Source organism: Macaca mulatta, chromosome 20, assembly GCF_049350105.2.
Source record: "Macaca mulatta isolate MMU2019108-1 chromosome 20, T2T-MMU8v2.0, whole genome shotgun sequence".
Lineage (NCBI taxonomy): Eukaryota > Metazoa > Chordata > Mammalia > Primates > Cercopithecidae > Macaca > Macaca mulatta.
Genome location: NC_133425.1, coordinates 580,195 through 594,532, shown reverse-complemented (window position 1 = coordinate 594,532; position 14,338 = coordinate 580,195). Strand labels below are relative to the sequence as shown.

Here is a 14,338-nt window from a genome sequence, read left to right as displayed (position 1 = left end):
GTTTTTAAAGCACAGGGCCCATGGCCAGTGTTGAATTACATTTTGTTCAGTGTAACTGACAGGACACTGGACCTGAGTCTCAGGCCTGCCACAGGGTTCAGGGAGCTTCAGAGAGGGAGATGTTTGTGCTCAAGTTTTCGCAGATGGGATGGGACATGGGCATGGGGCTGGAATGCTCTAAACTTCAATCTTCAGTCATCGGTATCACCTGTGCACACGCATATCGTTTTCAAAGATGGACAAGCTTTTGGGAAATATCTGAAGACTTTTCCAGTTTTGAAAGAAGCTGGGGTGACACTGGAAACGTCAGGTGTCTTGGCTGCTGATCAGGTCCATCACCACGCGCATGGTCCCTAACCTGGCCCACCTCTGATCATGCACAGCAGGTGACGAGGTCCATAACCTCACACTTCTGTGCACAGCAGGTGACCAGGTCCCTAACCTCAAAAGCTTCTGATTGGGTGCAGCTGGTGACCAGGTCTGTAACTTTGCATGGCTCTGGTTGTGCAGAGCTGGTGACCAGGTCACTAACCACCCACACCTCTATTCATACCCAGCGGGTGACCGGGTCCATCACCTCACACCTCTGATTGTGCATAGCGGGTGACCAGGTCTGGAACCTTGCACACCTCTGATCGTGCACAACGGGCGACTAATTCCATGACCTCACGCCTCTCTGCACAGTTGGCGACCAGGTCCATAGCCTCACACCTCTGATCGTGCACAGCTGGTGGGCGCAGGACCCACTTCAGTGAGGGGCTGACTTCCCAGGTGTGAAGGGGGAATGCTGTGTGGCTCGCTAAGCCCCTCCATGCTTTGGGGGCTCCAGGCTGTGGCCGGCAAGTAGGAGGTTGTCCCAGGAGGCTGCTGTGTGTTGGGGATGGGAGGCAGCTGCAGGGTGGAAGTACGATGTTGTCGTAGGGGGCCACTGTGGGGGGGGTGGGACGGGAGGCAACTGCAAGTTGGAAGTAGGATGTTGTCCCAGGAGGCTGCTGTGTGTGGGGGAGGGAGGAGGCAACTGCAGGGTGGTGTGGTGGTCCCCGTGCCACTGATTTCAGGTTAAAATAGAATGTGGACCTCTTTTTACCATAGTTTTTAATTACTCCGCTAGTTTGTGTTGCTGTCTCTTGCTATGAAGTCCACAGTCTGATGTCTCTGTGGTCCCCATGTTTCCCTTCTGCTTGTGTTACCCGATCCTGTGGGTCAGCTGTGAGGAAACCACTCTCCACTCCTCATCTGGAGTGGCCTCGAGCTGGGTGTGCTGGTCTCCTTGTGGGCTAAAGTGTTCTTCTGTTACTGTTTTCTCTGTTTCTTGACCAAATTTAGCAGACTTGTGTATGATGCAAACACTTTAAAAAATGTCTTTTGCCTTTATAAAGAAAACACCTGCATTGCTTTAAAAGGAACCTTTCCTGTGTCTCCATCCTTCCTCACAGATTGCTCTGTGTTAGAAACTCGGTGGTGTGTGTGCTTCATGGCCTCATTCCATCAAGCACTGTAACCTCTGATTGCAAAAGTGACTACACTCGAGGCAAAAAACTTTGCAAATGTTGAAAATAATGAACAAAAACAATATATTGTTCTCTTGTCACCCTGAAATGGCTACTCTTAATATTTTGATGTAGTTCTTTCAATTCTTTTTAAGTAAAGTTGCTTCTAACACAAGCACTTTGATTATATTCATCAAATTATATTCAGGAAATAAGGAGAAAGTAAAAAGAATATCCAGTTTGGGGCAAAAAGGAAGACGACATAGAAAGAGGCTGTAAAACTCCCTGCAACTTGAAAAGCTGGGTTGTGGTGGCTGTGGTTTTGTTTTTACTCTGAGAGACCACAGGATTCTTCTTGGCACTGAAGGGCGGGCAATAAGATAATACCCTGTGTGTGTGCTGGTGGCTGTATAAACCGAGCCGCATGTCCTCTTTCGAAGCAGAGAAAGCATGAGGTTTGAGGTAGTGGTTTGGTAACTTTTGGAAAGTCTGTTTGTAGGACTGCACTGCAGAGATTAAGTCAGTCTGAATTAGATTCGAATGATCTGTTCAGGCCTTGGGAGCTTTCTACACCGGGTGTACGCCTGTTCTGGATGTGGTGTAGAAGGAACAGGATTGGGAGGGTTTCTTGCTTCCCAGTCATAGAAATGCCTGCAATTATCACTGTTTCTTGTCTCTCGGGAAGCTATTTCAGGAAGGAAGTGTACGTTCCAAGGCTGCTGGTTGGCCTGTCGTCACCCTGGGGGTCTTGGTGTGGGTCACGGGAGCTGTGACTGCTCACGCATGGAGCTCTGTCTGTCTCGCTGCCGTGCCGGTAGACAGCTGGTCACCAACAAAGTGTGTGTCCCAGTGGCCTTTGAGAAGAATTCTCTGCATCATTTTTATACAAGGTCCTTTTTCCTTTCAATGTCAACCTCGTGTCTTCTAGCCAAGCGATATGTTCTTGCAGAAACAGGAAGTGTGGCCCAAGTGAGAAATGAGGGAATTGATCTATAACTGCTATCAGTTTTTATACAGTTGAGCCATTGTAATTTATACATAAACATGTTAAATCTATGGAAGTGAGTCATGGTGCCAGACCCTCACAAATGCCGAATGTCCACCTGGGACCTCTCTTCTGTCGTGTCCACATCACAAGAAGAAAAGTCGCTCAAATGCAGCACGGAGTGGACGTGAATCTCCGAAAACTCCATGAATCAGAGCGACTGCTTTCCCAATTGCCGGTCTCCCCATTTGAGGTTGTGAGATTCCCGTTCTGAAGCTCCTTCAATTTCCCAGCACCCATTTCACTCCTTCGTGGAGATAACAGACTCACACTGTTAAACCTTGTTCTCAGATTTTCTAATTAGAAAAAGCACATATTTCACAAGAATTGTCCGGCTAACTCACTCCTTAGCCTGGGTAACCCACATACCACTTTTCTCTTTAAAATACTCGCCTTTCAGAACTCTTGGTAAATTATTTAAGAATAGGAAGGTACCATGACTTTGGCCACAAGCAGTATTATGTATAATGTGCAAGTGAGTGCCTTGAGAGCCATGGTTGCTAAAGACAAATTTTCTCAGGGGAGAAAAACGTAAGCGGTTCTTTACATGATCATTAATTTTGTTTTGCCTAAATAACATCTTGTCTTTGTACAGGGATACAGGACGTTGCTGAGTATTGACGGGGGCGAGTGGGTCCCGCTGCCCCACAGTGTGATCCTGAATATCGACAGGGGTGAGTGGGTCCTGCTGCCCCACTGTGTGTGACAAGCCCTTTGTTTCTGGCCCGGAAGTGTCCCGGCTCCGTCAGTGCATTGGGCTGGTGCTGGCTCCCTTTGTTAGTTTGCATGCGAGGCAAAATCTCACGTCTTTCACTCTTGTTGACATACAGATGCCAAAGCTTTGAACAAATTCTTACTAAATCAAACCCAGAAATATGTAAAAGGGATATAAGAATACCATGAACACTTAGAGTTTGTTCTCATGATCTGTAGTTTTGCATTGTACATTTTGGCTTATCATTCAAAAATCAATGTAATTCACCACATTAACAAAAAATAAAGCAGAAAACCCATTTATTTTACCCTCTCGGTAGACACTGAAAAACGTCTGTTGAAATTTAATAGTCCTTATACGAATTTCCTACCACATCAGGAACAGAAGGGAACTTTCTCCATTTGATAAAGGCCACTCCTGAAAAACCAGAGCTGACCCCCCTCCTCGGTGGTGGCAGCCGGGGGAGCTCTGCCCATAGTCAGGGGTGTCGGGAGCATGGCCATTCTCAGTGGTTCAGGTTCGCATGGTGCGCACTGGGGCCCTCGTCCGTGAAGTGAGTCAGGAGAACTAAAAGGCATAAAGACTTGGAAGCAGGGAGATGCTCGATGTACAGAAGACATAGGGCCTTATTTAGAATATTTTAGGAAATGTACAAACAACCAGAAATGGTGTGAATTTTGCAAGCATGCAAGATGGACACTTCGCAACAGATGTATACAGATGCCCAGTGGCCCGTGAAAGGTGCTCACCAGGGAGTCGTTGGGTAAGTACAACTTAAACCCACAAGGTTCCCCTTCACAAGACTGGAGAAGGGAGGACAGTAGCAGGTGCTGGTGAAGATAAGACAGACTGGATCTCAGACTGATGGAGACTTAAAATGGCACAGCCACTTCAGCAAACTGTGGCAGTTTCTTTAAAATATGTACACTTACCATATGGCCCAGCAGGTACGCTGTAGACGTTCACCAAGGAGAGCTGAAAATGTGTGTCCTTGTAAGAGAATGCACATTATCTCCAGAGTAAATTGTCAGAGCCAAGAACTGGAAACAACATAAATCTCTCTTATCTGGAGAAACATGAGCAAATTCTGATATATTCATACATTGTCCTAGTTCCCATCAGGAAAAACGTACAAAATACTGAAACCAAAACAGACAACGGGAATGAGTTCCAGGAGCCTTGAATTGAGCAGAGAGTGAACACCACGCCGTGGAGTCCATGTGACGATGGAGAATCTATGCGAGTCTCGGGCGACGGAAGAGCACCAAGAACACTCCTCGAGAATGAACAGTGGCTGTCTCTTGAGGGCTGGGAGGGGACTTGTGGGAACTTTGACGCAAAAGATTTGATTCGGGTAATAAATTTCCATTTATCGTAATGCGCCAAGTGTACTCAAGATCTGAACATTTCACTGTGTATACTTTGTACTCTCTCCCTTCCAAAAAAACAATGAAAAAATAATTACAAATGAGCACTGAACTCGATAGATTTTTCACAGTGGTATTAGATAGCAATTCTGAAAGCATTTCTGTATCTCCAGGCTTAAGCAAATAAGTTTAATAAATCAGTGAATATATTGAGTGTTACAGGACCCAGGTTTCTTTCTTGGTAAGAGGTAGAAATAAGAAAAGGCCAAAGCCTGGAATGGATCACGTGGGATTCGGTTGCAGCAGGAGGTACCAGTATAAGCTGGTGGCTCCCGACAGATGTAGACAGGGATAGAAGTGCCTGTGGACGGGTGTGGGTGCATATGCGTGTTGTGTGTTCTACTTGCTGGCAATGCCCAGCAGCACCCGGTGCCCACTCTTAGCTTCCAAACACGGTTCTTCACTAGAAGGAGCCCTGGTCTAAGGGCTGGGGAATCCGGTGTCAAATCTGGGACCAGTTGAGCAACAGAACAAACCATTGTAACTATGAATCATCACCCACCAAGCCAGACTCCATGAGTACATATGGACATAGGTAAATGAATGCTGAAAGATAGAATAATTATTTTTCAGTGAATATGGAAGATCTAATGATTTAGAAGGAATGACAGGAAATCAGTGGATGCTAAAACTAGTAGTGAAGAATTGATGGAAAACAGAATATGCACATAGTGTCAGGGTGTCTCCTCCCAAATCTTAATTTCAACGCGAGAAGTAGCATCTTTGCTTTGGAGGCACGTAAGCACCACCTTCACTGAGTTGCCGATGTTAACATTGCCACACAGGACAGACGTCTGCGGTGTCCCTGCTATAAAATGCATACTCTTGAGTCTAGTCCGGAAGTTACCAAAATAAAGGACAAGCTGTAAAATAACTGACCTGTATCCTTTAACATTTCCAATTTCAAGAAACACAAAAGCTGAGAAACTTGGATTCTGGACGGGTAAAAATCACATGACAAATCAATTCATGATCCTGGATTGGATCTTCAAATAGGAGGACAAAGTAAAAAAATTATGGAGACAGTTGACACCATTTGAAAGTGAACTTTGTATATGACAGTTAAATTTCCCGATCTTGAGGAAAATGAATGTGAGAGCATATCCTTGTGTTGAGGAAATACGTTGAAACATTTAGGTATGGAAGGACATAGTATCTGAAATTTATTTTCATTTGACTTAGAAAATTCATGGGGGAGGGGGGAAAGCAGTGATGTAAGATAGGAGCATTTGGGCCTAAGTTGAGCCTGGTAAGTTATGTGGGAATTCGCTACGCTGGTCTTGCAGATTTTCTGTGTTTGAAATTACATCCAAAAAGTTTAAAAGGGAGAATATGCAAAACAAAAAGCGATTTGTGGAAGTGAGTGGACTGTCACTTCATTGATCCCTTCAGTTTTTGGCCATGAGCCAAGTCAGTCACATAGTGGTTTTTGACCTGGGAATTAGAAATAGTGGCCAGATGACCAGGCTCTTTAGTTAGGGAGAGAAGTGTGCACAAAGGCTGACCAAGACCAAGCAGTGTGATGAGCTGCTTGTGGGCGTGATGCTGAGGGTCTGGGTCCTGTCTCAGGTGGCAGCTTGGGGGGTTTAAGCCAGAAAGCCACGTCCGATTCCCTTTCATGGGATTATTCTCGCAGCTTCAGAGAAAACTGCCCCAACCCGTCTTCACTCACGCTGGCCATTTTTGGTGGTGTTTTTATTCTGCTAACACCGTTCTCACTGACAATTTAGGGCCTTTGAGCGGGTTTTTGCCTGTGTCTCAAAGATTCTCATCTTGACAGCCGGTATGTTTCATTCCCGTTGTTCTGATTCTGTGTTAAGAGGGTTCTTCCCTGGCTTCACAGTTTGGAGTTGCCGCTGCATCTGTCTCTGCTTTAATTCTCTAGCCCATGTATCACTTGTCTCGTCCCTTAAGAAGTGGCCTGCGTGAGATGCCATGAGACTGTCTGCCTTATCACCACTGCGTCCCCAGCCCGTAGGGACTTACAGAGAAGGCATTCAGTGAATGTGTGGAATTAATGTAATGGGTTAATAGCCACAAAATGTGTTAATGGTTGTTTTAGTCTCTTTTCACGCTGCTGATAAAGACATGCCCGGGACTGGGAAGAAAAAGATTTAGTTGGCCTTGCAGTTCCGCATAGTGGGGAGGCCTCAGAATCATGGTGGGAAGCGAAAGGCACTTCTTACATGTCAGCAGCAAGAGAAAACGAGGTAGAAGCAAAAGCGGAAACCCCTGATAAACCATGAGATCTCATGAGACTTATTCACTATCACAAGAATAGCACAGGAAAGATGGGCCCCAGTGATTCAATTACCTCTCCCTAGGTCGCTCCCACAACACATGGGAATTCTGGGAGGTACAATTCAAGTTGAAATTTGGGTGGGGACACAGCCATACCTTATCCATAGCCAACACAGTCCTGGCCCATGGCTGGTATTGAGCTGAGCTGCGACTGTGGCTGTGTGAGTTGGGGTGCGAGGCGTGTGCACGCCTCTCAGTGGTACAGTGAAAGGATTTGGAGGCTCACACGTGTGACCTACAAAGAATCTCCAAAGATCAAGGTCCATTCACCCTAAAAAAAATCTCAGCGCAGTTTACAGCCAGTGTTTGCTTGTGGACATGGATTCTGCAGTAATAAAATGAATAATTAAAAGTCTGAATAAATTTTAATGTCTTTACTGGAATTGTAAACACTGATTTTCTTTCCTCACCTACCCATCTGTTGGTGAGTTTGAGAAGGTGGATGAACCGTGCTGCGGGGACAGAGAGGAGGGTACAGCTTGGCCACTGGGACCTCAGCTGAGCCCTGAGTGATTGAGCTCTCTCCGTTTCAGACGTCCACACGGAAGCTGTCCAGGCAGCTCTGGCCAAACACAAAGAGTGGAAGATGGCGGTGCCTATGCCTTCCAAACGCAGGTCCCTGGTCGTGCAGACCTCCATGGATGCCTACACCCCTCCAGGTAAGGGACACGCTCCTTGACACTGCCTCCTGAACATGCTGGGCGCCTCAGAATTGACCACTGGCTCAGCATTCGGGTTTTTGCCTTCAAAATCATGGTGCAGAAATGCAGATTTTGTGAACCAGAATTCCAAAAACAGTGTATGAGTTAAACGTGGAAGGAAAAGTAACATTATGTATCTGTATAAATACACGTTTTTAACTTTTCATCAAGACTCGTGCATATGATACATACCAGTAAAATCTCACACAGTTTTATTCATTTAATTCCTTGTATGGAAAAGGGAAGAGTTTGTTGTAGCCCTCTGGGTGGAATTGGACTTTTCTTCTGATTAGGCTGGTGCATGCGTGTTCTCAAATCTTCAGATAAGTGTGCTGTATTGTTGGATTGTTTTAGAACAAGCGAATTGGACAGTTTAAGCAGCTACCCGAATCAGGTCATAAACTTTGCCTGCAAGGTGCCAGCTGGTATTTTAGTTCCTGCAGGCCATAAGGTCTCTTAAAACCACTTAACTCTGCCCTCAGCCATGGGTGATAGCAAGTGCCTATGGCTGAGTACCAATAAAACTATATTTACAAGCACAGTGAACCAGATTTGATGCACAGACCTGCCAACCCCTGATCTAAATTACTAAAGGTAATAGCCAATTTATATTTCTGCTATATAATACTGCTTTTCTTTAATCTTGAATTTTACATAACTACCCAAATTCTCTATTTTCTCTACCCAAATAATTATAAACTACATTTCATGATCTTCACACCCAAGGAAAGCAGAAAGTTTAGTTATCCGGATACTTGTTAAAGACACAGATTGAACCTACGTTATTTGATGTTTAGTTTCTGTGATTTTTTATTCCAACATTATTCATGTCATTGTTACAAGCTTGTCTTCTCAAAGGACTCGAATCACCTTACATCCCACTTTGAAGCTACATATCACTTTAAATGACACCGTGTTTTTCCTCCAATACAAGAGAAACTTAAGGTACAATATGAATAGTTGAAAATGTACAACATTTTGGGGAGTATTTTTACTTTTGAAGTTTAGCTTAGACTTGGGAAGCAGTGAGACAGAAGGATGTGCTTCAGATCAGAGCTGAGATCAAGCATATGTCCACATTACAGCAAGCAGCTCCTGAGTTTCACCTTTATGTACCTTTACAAATGAAGGTAGTGGAATTTATAGGACAGAACTTACAGTACATCATTTTGGGTTTTCGTTGCTTTTTGTTTTGAGACAATGTCTTGCTCTCTCACCAAGGTTGGAATTCAGCATCATGATGGCAGCTCTTGGCTCAATGCAGCTGTGACCACCTGGGCTCAAGCGGTCCTCCCACTTCAGCCTCAAGCAGCTGGGACCACAGGTGCTCACCACCACACCCAGCTAAGTTTTAAGTTTTTGTAGAGACAGGGTGTTCCTACGTTGTTCTTGTTTTTCATTTACACATAAAGTGTTCTTCATCTAAAGAGCGCAATGCCAGCAGGCAAGGGAGTGAATGCCGTGCTAGCAAGGTTGTTGGCAAAGGAGCCCTTTCTGCCTACGTGCTCCCTTGGACTCCTCCCTTTCTTTATTTTAATATTAAGTCACAGCACATGATTAAGGGCTGGGCACAGTAGCTCATGCCTATAACTCCAGCACTTTGGGAGTCCAGTGCAGGTGTATGGCTTGAGCCCAAGGGTTCAAGGCCAGCCTGGAAAACATGGCAAAATGTACAGAAATGCCTTTTGTACATCTTGTCTGCACCAAAAGTACAAAAAATTAGCTGAGCCTGGTGGTGTACACCTGTAGTCCCAGCTACTTGGGAGGCTGAGGTGGGAGAATCACTTGAGCCCGGGAGGCAGAGGTTGCTGTCAGCTGAGATGCCACCACTGCACTCCAGCCGGGGCAACAGAGCAAGACTCCCATCTCAATTAGAAAAATATAACAATAAGGCCGGGCGCGGTGGCTCAAGCCTGTAATCCTAGCACTTTGGGAGGCCGAGACGGGTGGATCACGAGGTCAGGAGATCGAGACCATCCTGGCTAACACGGTAAAACCCCGTCTCTACTAAAAAATACAAAAAACTAGCTGGACAAGGTGGCGGGCGCCTGTAGTTTTAGCTACACAGGAGGCTGAGGCAGGAGAATGGCGTAAACCCGGGAGGCGGAGCTTGCAGTGAGCTGAGATCCGGCCACTGCACTCCAACCCGAGCAACAGAGAGAGACTCCGTCTCAAAAAAAGAAAAGAAAAGAAAAATAAAGAGAGACTCTTTAGAAAGGATTAGGCCAGGCGTGGTGGCTCATGCCTGTAACCTCAGCACTTTGGGAAGCCAAGGCAGGCAGATTGCTTGAGTCCTGGCGTTTGAGACTAGCCTGGGCAACATTCCAAAGCTCATCCCTACAAAAAATACAGAAATCAGCCGGGCATGGTGGTATGTGCCTGTGGTCCCAGCTGCTCAGGAGGCTGGGGTGGGAGAATCACCTGGGCCGGGGGAGGTTGAGGCTGCGGTGAGCCATGATCATGCCACTGCACTCCAGCCTGGGCAACAGAGCTAGACCCTATCTCAAAAAATAATATGCTTAATCCTGTTTCTTTAGTTTATGGTTATAATTTGCAAAAACTTATGGTAAAAAAATTGCATTTGTGTGTGTTCTTTGTGTAACTAACAACATGGACGTAAAAGGATAACCCACTTGAAATATTTTAAACCAAATTTTTGGCACTAACCAGTATGTAAGGCAACGGGCATTTTTCTTCACCACTTTTTATAAGAGAAATGACTTTGAAATGGAAGAAGCAGTGCGGTTATTTGCTTATTTCTCGTATTGAATCCAACCGCTAAGAAATGTTACTGGGTCATGCGTGATGAATAACCTCACTGTACAGATGTCTACAAAATATAAAAGAATATTATTTGAAATGTTATTTTTGTGAAATATTTGGATTTGACTAACATTTTTATATAAACCATAAAGCATCCTTTGTAAATTTCCATCAGGAGTCCTCTTGATATCACATGGGGCAGTTTTGTAAAATCATAAATGTCAATATAAAAATTTTTTACTCCCTCCTTATTTTGTGCTTAGCGATAGTTTGCATGTTTATTACCGTACTTACTCGATCAAAATCTTAGCTGCATTTCCTACCTACTTTTCTTAGTTGTTGGTAACAGTGGTAAGATCTTACTGAGTTTCATTGCCCTTCAGAGAATGTTCTTGAAGTTTATCTTCTATGAAATGACGGACTGCTGACCTGGATTATAGTTTCTGGAGAAACACTCATTAGGATTGTTGCAACACTAATATTCTTTGGGTGAAACTTGCCTTTAGTTTTCAAATGTAAAGATATAAGAATCATTTGCCAAAATTTCTAGCCATGATCAGAGAACAGGGACCCAAATCACACATCTGCCGTAAACAACTGTAAAACTGCACAAACCGAATGAGGTGGCTGTTTTTAGTCTGTGACAAGAGCTGTGCCAGCCAGAACCTGAGGGCGAGGGCAGGAGAATGAATGAGACGCACCCACAGTACACTTGCCCTCTGGAGAACACCTGCAGACTGTGGCGCCGAGAGCTCAGGTGTGGGTGGAGCAGGGCCATCCTATCAAGTCCAGAATGCAGAGCTCGGAAGGAGCTCAGGTGTGAGCGGAGCATGGCCACCCTACCACATCCAGGAGGGGGAGATCGGAGTGGGTGCAGGATTGGAGCTCTCCACAGATCCACACCAGCAGCGAATCAATCCAAGCCTGCCCATGTCACAATGACCCAGCAGTGCCTGTGCTACCTACTAAAACAAGAGCTGGAAAGCTTCAGAGGAAGGTTAGGGATCCTGAGTGTGCTCAACATGTTACCTACAATGTGTAATACTCAGCAAATAATCACTGCATACACAGAGAAACAGGAGGTAGAATCGTGGTCAAGAAAAAGGCAGTAAAAAGTGCACACACATGCAGGATGGTCTCTGTCACTCACCAAATGCGGCGGCTGAGCACATGAAGTGCGCCCGGTCTGAAGTGGATTTGCTGCGTGAAAGACATGCCAGTTAATATAAAAAATAGAAAATATTGTATTTGTATTTTTTTTTTTTTTTGAGATGGAGTGTCGCTCTGTTGCCCAGGCTAGAGTGCAGTGGCGCGATCTCGGCTCACTGCAATCTCTGCCTCCCGGGTTCATGCCATTCTCCTGCCTCAGCCTCCCAAGTAGCTGCACGCTGCCACGTCTGGCTAATTTTTTGTATTTTTTAGTAGAGACGGGGTTTCACCGTGTTAGCCAGGATGGTCTCGATCTCCTGATCTCGTGATCCACCCGCCTCAGCCTTCCAAAGTGCTGGGATTACAGATGTGAGCCACCTCACCCGGCCTATTTGTATTTCTTATTGAAAGTATAGTATGAGCATTTTGAGTTAAAAATATACTAGTAAAATTAATTGTACCTGTTTATATATTTATATGAGGCTACAAGGAAGGTTTCAAGTTCTATAACAGGACTCTCATAATTCTGTTGGAAAGTGCCTGTCTAGATGTCTGATCCAGCAGAAGACCGAGTTTTTAAATCTACAATTATAAATATTTAGGGAATCAAATTACAATGTGTCAAAGAACGAAAATATTTTAATTCTTGGGCCAGAGGAAGGGAAGACACTTTTTACTATAATGGAGTTGGGGAATTTCAGGTTCCATACACGATAATCTTGAGAATTGTCACTCCCTCCTCACAGGTAAAAAGCTGAGCAAACTGAAAAATCAGCTGCTCTTCTTAAACCTGCAAGAGACGTGAGGTCACAGGCAAGCCACTGTCCCCAGATTGGCTGGACAGGTAAAGCGGAGAATTACCATACACTGGAGCACAATGCTCCAAGGAACCCACGCTGGGATTGGAAAACCTGAACTGGAATTGACAAATTGCTGCAGTGAGGTGTGGCCACATCTGAGAGTTAAAACCTCCGGGAGGCCTGTGCATATGGGTCTCATGCTTTTGTGAGTTGTATCATCAGAAGCTCAACCAGGTTCTTGAAGTAAACATCAGAGAAAAATCCCCTCATACTTACTACAGGGGAAAGAGAATAGGAGTCATTTTTCAATAGGTAGGTGCACTCTTCACTAGGTCTACCTTCCAGAGAAGCTTGTTAACTAGAGACTAACCAGGTGGGATTTTATCAGAGCCTTCTGACCTGGTGGAAAGGGAAATACCCAACTCCAACCTCCAGAACTGAAAAGCAAAAAAGAACAGAGTATCCAAGCACTATGGGACTTCCAGAGAGGCATAAAATATGCATAACGGTAATACAAGGGGGAAGAAAGAGGAACAGAAGAACTATTTGTAACAGTAATAGCTGAATTTCCTCAGATTAATGCCAGACACCAAACCATAGATCCAGGAAGCTCAAGAAACACCAAGAAGGATAAATGTAAAAACGACGACGACAAAAACAAAACAAAAATAAACTCTACTTGGGCATAAAATATTCAAACTATGGTGAATCAAAGATTAAAAAGCACACCGGAGTAATCTCCTTCCCTATGGAAGATCAAAGATAAGAATTATATTCAACTTCCCCTCAAACACCATGAAAGCAAGAAGTGGAGTGAAGTATTTAAACTATTGAGAGGAAAAAAATTCCATTAACCTAGAAGTCTATACTCTGTGAAAGTATCTTTCAAAAGTGAAGAAAAAGTAAAGACCTTCTCCGACAAAAATTGCAAAATTTGTTGCCAGTAGACCTGCCTTGCAAAAAATGGTCAAAGTTCTTTAGAGAAAATAGTAGAGGTCAGTAACTCAGCTGTACACAAAGAAAGGAAGGGCACAGTCTGTATACAGGGCTCACACCTGTCATCCTAACACTCTGGGAGGCAAAGATGGGAGTACAGCTGGAGGCCGCTTAGTTGAGACCAGCCTGGGCAACGTAGTGAGACTCTGTCTCATTAAAAAAAAGCCAAACGTGGTGGCCAACACCTATAGTGCCAGCTACTTTGAGAGGCTGAGATGGGTCACTTCTTGAGCCCAGGATCCCGTTCAAGGCTGTGGTGAGCTATAATGATGCTGCTCCACTCCAGCCTGGGCAACAGAGAAAGACCTTGTCTGTTTAAAAAAATAAATAGAAAAACAAAAAGCATTAAAGAAGAAATAGTGAAGGTAGAAGAAAATCTTTCATTTTTCTTAATAGATCTAACATAACAGTTCATTCATAATAGTGACAGTAAATATGTCATATACACACACTTAAATATAAGTGAAATGAATGAGAGCAGTGATACCCAAGGGATGGGACAGAGCAATTAGGAATTAGGATTATTTTGTTATTATAGTGTGCTTGCATTATCAAGAAACCAGTGTAGTGTCGTTTGAAAGTGGACTTGGGTTACTTGTAAATTTATATTGCAAATTCCAAGGCAGCCACTTTAAAAAAAAAAAGAACTGATATGCTAAGAAAGGAAAGAAAATAAATCATAGAAAATGCTCAATTAAGACCACAAGGAAAAAAAAAAAGAGTGAAACACAAAAACAAAGAACAAGGGCAACAAATAGAAAATAGTAACAAATATGGTAGATGTTAATTCAACTGTATATCATTACTTTCAATGTCAGTCCAAATGCACCGAACTATATATTGTCTATAAGAAATCCACTTTAGATATAAAGACCTACATATAGATCAACAGTAAAGGGATAGAAAAAGATATAAATGTTAACACTAATTTTTTGGTGTGCAATGGCCTGA

The 14,338-nt window shown here is 44.1% G+C and overlaps 1 protein-coding gene across 1 annotated transcript in view; it reads left to right on the top strand.

Moving 5' to 3' along the window:
- LOC144338331 (uncharacterized) overlaps window positions 1-14,338 on the top strand; it is a 193,880-nt gene that overhangs the window by 164,470 nt on the left and 15,072 nt on the right. Inside the window, exon 3 of the mRNA XM_077987057.1 lies at window positions 7,512-7,637. Within this exon, the coding sequence (XP_077843183.1) occupies window positions 7,512-7,637 (126 nt within the window). The remainder of the gene's footprint in view (window positions 1-7,511; window positions 7,638-14,338) is intronic.